This window comes from Salvelinus sp. IW2-2015, unplaced genomic scaffold (genome assembly GCF_002910315.2).
Source record: "Salvelinus sp. IW2-2015 unplaced genomic scaffold, ASM291031v2 Un_scaffold778, whole genome shotgun sequence".
Taxonomy (NCBI): domain Eukaryota; kingdom Metazoa; phylum Chordata; class Actinopteri; order Salmoniformes; family Salmonidae; genus Salvelinus; species Salvelinus sp. IW2-2015.
In genome coordinates this window covers 317,514-326,984 of record NW_019942610.1, presented here as the reverse complement: position 1 = coordinate 326,984, position 9,471 = coordinate 317,514, and the positions used below count along the sequence as shown (strand labels likewise).

The window sequence follows — 9,471 nt, the reverse complement described above, 5'->3', positions numbered from 1 at the left end:
TCTGTCATATTACTAGTTATTGTTTAACCCAGGGTTTCCAAAACTCAGGGAAACCCTGGTTTTACCAACCATAAATACAGTCCAGGAGAATAGGCTTTTCCTGTTGAAAGTGTTATCATGTCACATAGGTCAGATGGACCTTGACCTTGAACGTCTAATAATTCACGACATCTCTGAAACTAATAAACAAGAAACAAAGCTTTCGGGGGAAAACAATGAAAGCCTCCTTGACTCTGGTTGTTTTGTATTTGGCTCGCTGCAGCCTAGTGTTCTGCACACAGATCTACAAAGTCTTCCTTGTTGTTTTATCAAATTTTCCCCCATAGCCCCCCCCCCCCTCCACACTTTGAATTTGCCATAATAACAAGCGTTTACCGACAACCGGGAAGGGCCCTTACCTTGCCAAAAGAACAAGATTACAAGCGTTGTGTTGCCATTACATTGACTTAGCCCGGTCTTTGTGGGCTTGTGTTGGTATTTAACGGGGGGAAAAAACATGAGCCAGGCAGAAGGATGGAGGGAAAGATTGAGGGATGCCTAGGCTAAATGGTGCTATCGTACCCAGACCCCACAGTGTTACATCACAACAGCAGTAGCAACCTGGCTGCTTATCGCGCCGCAGCACACCACTGGGGTTAGTGAATAGGCAGGCAATGCAGAAGGTGTACAAGGCTAGCTGCTGCTCCACTATGATAATGGCTATAGAGCTCTGTGTGTACACTGCACTCTGCCACCATGATGAGAGCTATGGAGCAATTAGAACACACGGACTGTGTCACTGGGTTAAAAGTCAAACCACGTCACACACTGACTGGGAACCGCTTTCACTAATTAGCTACTCTGTGTGTGTGTGTGTCTGTAACCCAACCTCTAACCACCTGCTCCATTCTGTGTCCCTCTCTTGATCTACCAACCATCACCTGTTTGGTTCCAGACCCTGTGTACCCCCTCTCCTCCCAATCCAGTCCATGTCTAACGTCTCCTGCCCTCTCTATTTCCCTCCACCAGGCATGTGTTTCTCATGCATGTCAAGGAGGACCTCCACAGTGGCACCTGAGGATGTGTTCAGAGCAGGCTGAGGTGCTGAGTGCCCTACTGGCCCAGGCCGAGTTCAGAGACTACAACCAGAACACTGCCAAATACTGCTACTCTGAGCTGTGTGGAGCGAACCCTGCCCGGCAACAGTCGACAGGTAAGGGCAGGGGACACCTGGGGATTATGTTAGACAATGAGTGTAGACTGGACACACCGATGCGCGCGCACGCACACACACACACACACACACACACACACACACACACACACACACACACACACACACACACACACACACACACACACACACCCCTGTTGTGTGTTTAAAAAAGGATTTGAGCTTGAGCCTTAATGCTAATTGGTTGGAGTTTGCAGGACATGAATACACTGTTGGAATTTTGAAAGCAAAGCTGCCCTTGACAAGGTTGCTGGCTGGCAGGGTTGGGCAAGTTACTTTCTAAATGTAATCCATTAGTTACCTGTCCAAAATTGTAGTCAGTAATGTCACTTTTGGATTACCCAAACTCAGTAACGTAATCTGATTACATTCAGTTACTTTTAGATTACTTTCCTCTTAAACGGTATTAGAAGAAGTCAAAAATGTATGTTACCAATTGCAAGATAAATCATTGTAAAAGTTTACATAGCTGGCCATAAATGGATGTTACATTTTACTTAAGGGGTTGGTTATGTAGGCCTCTTCTAACCCATCGCTTTCTACTACATAAAGTAATATGATTAAATTATATCTTTAGATTAAAAACCAAAGTCTATCAGAATTCCAGTCATTCCAATAAATGTTATACTCCTTGATCTTCAAGAATAGGACTTATGGAAGTATAGATTAGCCAAATTGTTTAACCTGAGCATAACCCCAAAACTAAGGACTTAGCCAGCCCTACTGTGTTTAGGATTTTGTTGTAATGGAGGACTGATGCTGTGCTCATGGAATGGCATGCTTTGAGCACTACTGAAAAGTGCTATTTACATGTAAAAAACGAATGCCATATGCTGCATTTGCTATAGGCCTGTTTACCATTTTTGTTGGTGAAAATGTATCTTGATAATATGCAGCTGTTTTAAAGGGCAAATCCACAGATGAAACAACAACAAAACGGTTGCACGCCTCTGTTTTGGTAAAAAGCTGAGGAATGGGCCTGGAGAAATGTAACCACTGTCAGATTAATAAACAGAACTATGGAATCAAGGACTGACCATCCATGACATCAACATTGTAGTTTTAACCATGTTATGAGGCAATGCAGTGTTTATTTACATTTACAATGTTTACAAACATTGGAGAAAAATAAGCTTGTTTTGGGTTCTCATGGAGTGTGACAGTTGAATTAAGCTCATGAGGCATTTATAAGTTATATTCTTCAACAATTGATGGATATATGTATGTATGTGTATGTATGTACAGTTGAAGTCGGAAGTTTACATACAGTAACGTTGGAGTCATTAACTCGTTTTTCAACCACTCCACAAATTTCTTGTTAACAAACTATAGTTTTGGCAATTCTGTTAGGACATCTACTTTGTGCATGACACAAGTAATTTTCCCAAAAATTGTTTAGAGACAGATTATTTCACTTATAATTCACTGTATCACAATTCTAGTGGGTCAGAAGTTTACATACAATAAATTGACTGTGCCTTTAAAAAGCTTGGAAAATTCCAGAAAATTGTCATGGCTTTAGAAGCTTCTGATTGGCCAATTGACATCATTTGAGTCAATTGGAGGTGTATCTGTGGATGTATTTCAAGGCCTACCTTCAAACTCAGTGCCTCTTTGCTTGACATCATTGGAAAATCTAAAGAAATCAGCCAAGATTGTACTTTTTGGAGAAATGTCCTCTCGTCTGATGAAACAAAAATATAACTGTTTGTCCATAATGACCATCGTTATGTTCGTAGGAAAAAGGGGGAGGCTTGCAAGCCGAAGAACACCATCCCAACCGTGAAGCACGGGGGTGGCAGCATCATGTTGTGGGGGTGCTTTGCTGCAGGAGGGACTGGTGCACTTCACAAAATAGATGGCATCATGAGGTAGAAAAATTATGTGGATATATTGAAGCAACATCTCAAGACATCAGTCAGGAAGTTAAAGCTTGGTCACAAATGGGTCTTCCAAATGGACAATGACCCCAAGCGTACTTCCAAAGTTGTGGAAAAATGGCTTAAGGACAACAAAGTCAAGGTATTGGAGTGGCCATCACAAAGCCCTGGCCTCAATCCTATAGAAAATGTGTGGGCAGAACTGAAAAAGCATTTGCGAACAAGGAAGCCTACAAAACTGACTCGGTTACACCAGCTCTGTCAGGAGGAATGGGCCAAAATTCACCCAATTTATTGTGGGAAGCTTGTGGAAGGCTACCCTAAACCTTTGACCCAAGTTAAACAATTTAAAGGCAATGCTACCAAATACTAATTGAGTGTATGTTAACTTCTGACCCACTGGGAATGTGATGAAAGAAATGAAAGCTGAAATAAATCATTCTCTCTACTATTATTCTGACATTTCACATTCTTAAAATAAAGTGGTGATCCTAACTGACCTAAAACAGGGATTTTTTACTAGGATTAAATGTTAGGAATTGTGGAAAACTGAGTTTAAATGTAGTTGGCTAAGGTGTATGTAAACTTCCGACTTCAACTGTAGCTTGTACTGTAGCTACAAAAGCCCATTCCTGCTCTTTTCCCGCGACCCATCAAACACATTTGGTGTGTCGACATAGTGGTCTCTGACGCATGTTTTTAAGGAACAAACTTAAACATGCGCCTTTTTTAATGCTGATTTGAATGTCATTGAGTAAACATAAGTGTCTAATATTTTTTCCGCAAACATCCTTTCTGAATTTAAAAGTAATCCTCAAAGTAAATCATCTAGTTTTTCAAAAGTATCTGGTTTCTGACTACAATATTTTAGCTGGTAACGGATTAAAGTTACCGTTATTTTTGTAATCCTTTACATGTAATCCGTTACTCCCCAATCCTGCCGGCTGGCTTAGTGAACAGATATGGTAGACCGTAATGTTATGGTAGGCTTGATATGATATGGAAGTATCAAAATCCAGCTGAACCAAGTGCCAGATGTGGTGTTAATGATTCATCCAACATCAGTCACACATCTAGTCAGGCGCTTCAAAGAGAAATTCCCAATGTTTAAAATTAATCCCAAAACAGATTTATACCTTTAATCATTTATGACCATAATTGACATGAAATTAACTTCTGTTGCGTTGGCCAGACTTGTGTACCCAAGCTGTGTACCTATTCCCAAGAATCTATGGTTGGTGCTCAATTCAGTGTAAAAGACTATAACTTACTACACCCTAACCCCTGATTTGCTCCAAGCCGTAACCTTGCCTTCTGCTGTTTGGATATGAACCAGTCAGTCGTGTGCAGCTGACATAAACATTTGTACCATGAGAACCGGGTATGAGTTACATTGGCAATGCAGACAGCAGCACAGTTTGGAAATCCAACACTCAGACATAATTTACAAACAAAGCATTCTGTTTAGTGAGTCTGCCAGATCAGAGGCAGTAGGGATGTTCTCTTGATAAGTGTGTGAACTGGACCATTTTCCTGTCAAAATGTAACATGTACTTTTGGGTGTCAGGGAAAATGTATGGAGTAAAATGTACATTAATTTCTTTAGAAATAAAGTAAAGTATAAATAGTAAAGTACAGAAAAAAATGACTTAAGTACTTTACACAACTGGATAACACCACAACTCAGAGGGGTTGAGTTAAAAGTGTAAGTAAAAATTTGTTTGGACCCTGTGTGCGATTGGCCAATAAAGTGATCTTTAATTTGTATCTTAAACAACACGTGCTCACAAGGTTCCCTCTACAGAAAGAAAGCACCCCCTCCCGTCCCCTCCCATGTTGTCTCCATGCACCCACTTGTTTTTCACCAGCAGAGGTAGGTTTGCAATTGGAACAACAAAGTTTGACCCACATGATATCACCCAGCATGACATGAGCAACAGACAGAGGAAACTTGGGTTGTGTCTGAAATGGCTCCCTATAGCTAGCTAGTGTACAAAATGGCACACTATTTCCCCCATAGGCTCTGGTCAACAGTAGTGCACTAGATGGGGGGGGGAAAGGGTGCCATTTTGGACGCAAACTGGATAACACATGGTCACAATGTTCCCTCTACAGAGACACACCCCTCCCGTGTTCCTACCATGCAGCCACTTGTTTTTCTTAGTCATGAACCAAACCTGTTCAGGCATTGAACTGAACACCTAAGGGACAATTAGAGCTACAGTAGCAGGTTTGAGTTTTAGCCGGTTAAATGTCTTACATATTCTGGAAACACTCTAAATCAAAACTTGAAATAGGAATAATATTTAATCTGACTTGACACATTCCTTTAAACAGCCATAAAAACCAGGACTATAACTAGGTGTTAAACATCAACTTAGCCTTTCTGTGAAACTAAACCTAAAAGCGCAGTCAACGCAAACATCAGTTTCGTTTTCTACCACCAACTCATAAAGCCCATAATAGACAGTCTCTCTCTCGCAGAACCATGCCAGGGAGTAGCACAGCAGCTCGTTGACTGGTTAAATCAACAGTTTGAGAAGCAGCCGTTTGGGTGCAGGCCAATCTAAACTAGGGACTGTTTGTACTAGGTCAGAGGATGGATCTATCACTGTGTTTACACACTCTAGGGGACACACACTAGGATCCCACCTGAGATCATAATTGGAGGGTAAATGCAGATGTCAATGTACTGGGTTAATCAGGCTCACATGGACATGATGCTCTCTTGTTAGTGTGTTTTCAAAATTATAATAGCCAATTTGGTGATTTTATTCAGCTCTATATTTAGTAATTGGCGAAAGCATATTTCTATTGCACTATGGGTAATTTTATGGAAGTTCTCACTCCGCCTAATCAAGCTTATGTCTTGAGATGATAACACAGTACAGATATTGGTTGTCATGTCATCATTTTAGCATAGCTGTAAATGTTAAGATTGGAAACAGCTTTCCAATGCCTGAGGAAAACATGTAATGCATATCATTCTACCATATTGAAGCAATTACTGCAGGAAAATATAGTCACTGTTGTGACAGTTTCAGAACAGCAAAGCTGTCTGTAAAGGAAAGATATTGACGTTTTCCATTGACAGGACAGACAGTGCATCAGTAGCTGTATGAGTAATGTTCCTATGAACTGAGGAAGTAAAGGCTTAGTCCATGAGTAATGTTAACTCAATAATGGCTCACTTCATACTCTAATTCACACTGCACATATAGTGAGGAGAGAACTACTAGCAGCACAAGCAGAGGCTCACATTACATTATAGTAACTGATTCCCTTATTATTTGATCAGATTAGGGGGATGATGGGTTTATATTAGAAAATCTGCTCTCTGGGTGACAGACTCACTGCTCAGGCAGCACCCAGCAGTCTGTCACGTTGTTCAGCTGTGTGAAGATGGGATTTCTGTACTGTTTTCTCACAGCCCTCACAGGAAATAAATACAGAATATTAACTATTTGAAGCATGGTGGCTCTGTAAGTCTTTGAAGCAATGAGGCTCTGGATGTGAACCAGTAGTGACACTGCTGTCTCTCTCTATCCATCACTTCACAGTATCATCTCTAAGCACAAGGCGTTGGAGGGTCAGAGCCTGGGGTCGGTGGAGTACCAGGCCCTGCAGCTAGTGTCCAGTTTGGAGCACTACGGGGTGGAGTGGCACTGGGCCAGGGACGCAGAGGCACAGAGGCTGGCCATAGGGGTTGGCCCGGAGGGCATCACTGTCTGTAAAGAGGACTTCAGCCTGGTCAACAGGTAAATGAAGGGTCTTCAGGCTACTTAACCAACTGCTCCATCTCTTGTGCAGTCAGCTCAAACATAATATAGACTAAAGTCATATCAGAGCACTTTGTATGTGGGGTGCACTATATACAATCTACTGTACATAGTTCAGAGTATCTCCTACAAATACTGTGCTTTACTGAAATGTCCATATATATGAAGTGTAATGTCCACGCGATTTATCCCACAATCTTTACCTTCGAGGAAATGTCTTATTGTTCTGAGATTGTCATCATGGAACTGAAATCCTGTAATATTACACAATATTGCAAAACAGGATTTAGTTTAAAGAATAGTTTCCACCTTCAACTTTTCTTTATCCATTCTAGGATCAGTTATCCCATAATCCAAATAGCCACCCAGTCAGGGAAGAGTGTTTACCTGACGGTGATCAAGGATACCAGCGATAGTGTGGTTCTGCTATTCAAGCTAATCAGCAACCGGGCTGCCAGCGGACTGTACCGGGCCATCACAGAGACACATGCCTTCTACAGGTGAGGGGACAGGAGAGGATCCACTTGTGGGGAGCCACAACAGTCATGCAGTCCAATTATACAGTGCACTCCACATATAGTCATCATAATTGTGCAGTTAGATTTGATCACCAAGTGATCCAAGGCATTATTGATAAAATGTTCCATGATGAAACCTTTTAGGGACTGGCTTCTCCGCTAACTATATAGTAGGGTTGAAAGGAGTGCTTCTGAGTATAGTATAGAGCCACAAACACTGACAACCACCCATGGGCTGCACTGTAACACTAATGTATTGACAACACGTTTATTTACACTACCAACTGGAGCATCCTCTCTAAATGGTATTTCTGTCACTTATTCAGCTGACTTTACGGCCCACAGAATACACGAATGCTCCTAGAGCACTGTAGCGTTCTACTGCCGAGGGGGGCAGTCAAGCATTTCACTTCCCCATTTAGAAGTCCTGATAGGTCAGGTTCTCTCAAATCACTTTCACTCAACATTTTTTTCTGTTTAACATGGAGTGCTGCTCGCTGAGTATGCATCCTGAATTACAGTTGTACACATTCACTGAGACTATGCTATGGTCCTTAAGGAGGAAGTTTGTTGAAGCCACTATATACCAATTCCTTTTACATGTTCTTGGTATGAAGTGATTGGTAAAGCCATAGACTGTAATAGTGTTGATATTAATGAAAAAGTGCTTTATTCTTCCTGGGAAAATGAAGGTCAGCCATTTAAATTGGCCTACTGCAGAGCAATGAGATTGTTCACAGCTGGGTTATAATAGTCACAAAGATGACCTCTCTAGTGTGTGTGTGGGGGGGTTCAGAATTTTTCACCATGTCTTCCCCAGGTTGTGCAGATGGGCTTGTTCTGTACTTGAGCTTAGTGTAGTAACTGTTTCTGGATCAGATTTAGAGGATTTCTAGTCCTTTACTGCTATTAAACACGATCAATCCCATGAAAAGGTTGAGTCAAAGTGGAGAATTGAGAAATCATTTGATAAAAAAAATTGTCCAACATTCAATTGACCGATGAAGAAAAGTTAGATTGACTTCTTTGTTAATAACGTCTCGCTTTCTCCTCCAGGTGTGACACAGTGACCAACGCTGTGATGATGCAGTACAGCCGTGACTTCAAGGGCCACCTGGCGTCTCTCTTCCTCAACGAGAACATAAACCTGGGCAAGAAGTACGTCTTCGACATCCGACGCACCTCCAAGGAGGTCTACGACTACGCACGCCGGGCACTCTACAACGCCGGCATCGTGGACCTGGTGGCACGTGCGGCGGGGACGGGCGGCGAGAGGACGCCATCGGGGCACAGTCCCCTTCGTGGCCAGGGGGAGGGGATGGGGGAGGATTGTGGCAGCTGCCAGCAGAGCAGGGCACTGCTGGAGAGACTAGAGAAGCTCAGAGAGGCTCTGCTGTGTATGCTGTGCTGTGAAGAGGAGATGGACGCTGCCTTCTGCCCCTGTGGACACATGGTGTGCTGCCAGACCTGCGCCAACCAACTACCGGTGAGGAGACTGAGACGAAAGTGAATGCTTGTAAATGATTGAATGTTGTGCATGTTGGTTTTGGTCAAATTGAGAAACAACTACTAGTCAATGAACACTAACCTATGCACAGATTTTTTTGATGGTTTTTGGTCAAGTCGACATTTGGATGCCACCACTACCATCTACCCCCAGAATACGAAAGCTGTCTCGTTAGGTTTAATGTCTTTCTTTTCTGGTAGTCCTTGGCACAACACAACAAGCACACTCTAGGGTTCTAGCTGTGTAATACCATGAGTGGCAGAGCACAGATTCAAGGAGAATACTTCTTTTCTCCTGAGTCACTCTCCCTCTGAGCAGTAACCTCTCTTTCTCTCATATCCATTTTATGATTTTTAAAAACCGATCCAGTATTTTGCTCATGTATGGGTTCAGCTCACCTGATTGGCCCTCCCACTAATCTCCTAAATTTTGCTTGAACTGCCGTCGCAGATGGTGAATTAGCGGCTGTGGATTAAAGCTGCCGGCAGCAGGCCAGCAAATGTCTATTCCACTAAATCCACAGGGAAATGTGTCGTTTTGTGTGGCTGGACCTAAACAAAGTGAGAGGAGAGAA

General features: G+C 42.4%; 1 protein-coding gene across 1 annotated transcript in view; it reads left to right on the top strand.

Moving 5' to 3' along the window:
• The first annotated feature begins 1,159 nt into the window (after positions 1-1,159).
• Positions 1,160-9,471, top strand: part of LOC112068879 (GMP reductase 1) — a 49,948-nt gene continuing 41,636 nt past the window's right edge. Inside the window, exons 1-4 of the mRNA XM_024136095.2 lie at positions 1,160-1,192; positions 6,654-6,851; positions 7,208-7,372; positions 8,447-8,876. Of these exons, the coding sequence (XP_023991863.1) occupies positions 8,472-8,876 (405 nt within the window). The 5' untranslated portion in view covers positions 1,160-1,192; positions 6,654-6,851; positions 7,208-7,372; positions 8,447-8,471. The remainder of the gene's footprint in view (positions 1,193-6,653; positions 6,852-7,207; positions 7,373-8,446; positions 8,877-9,471) is intronic.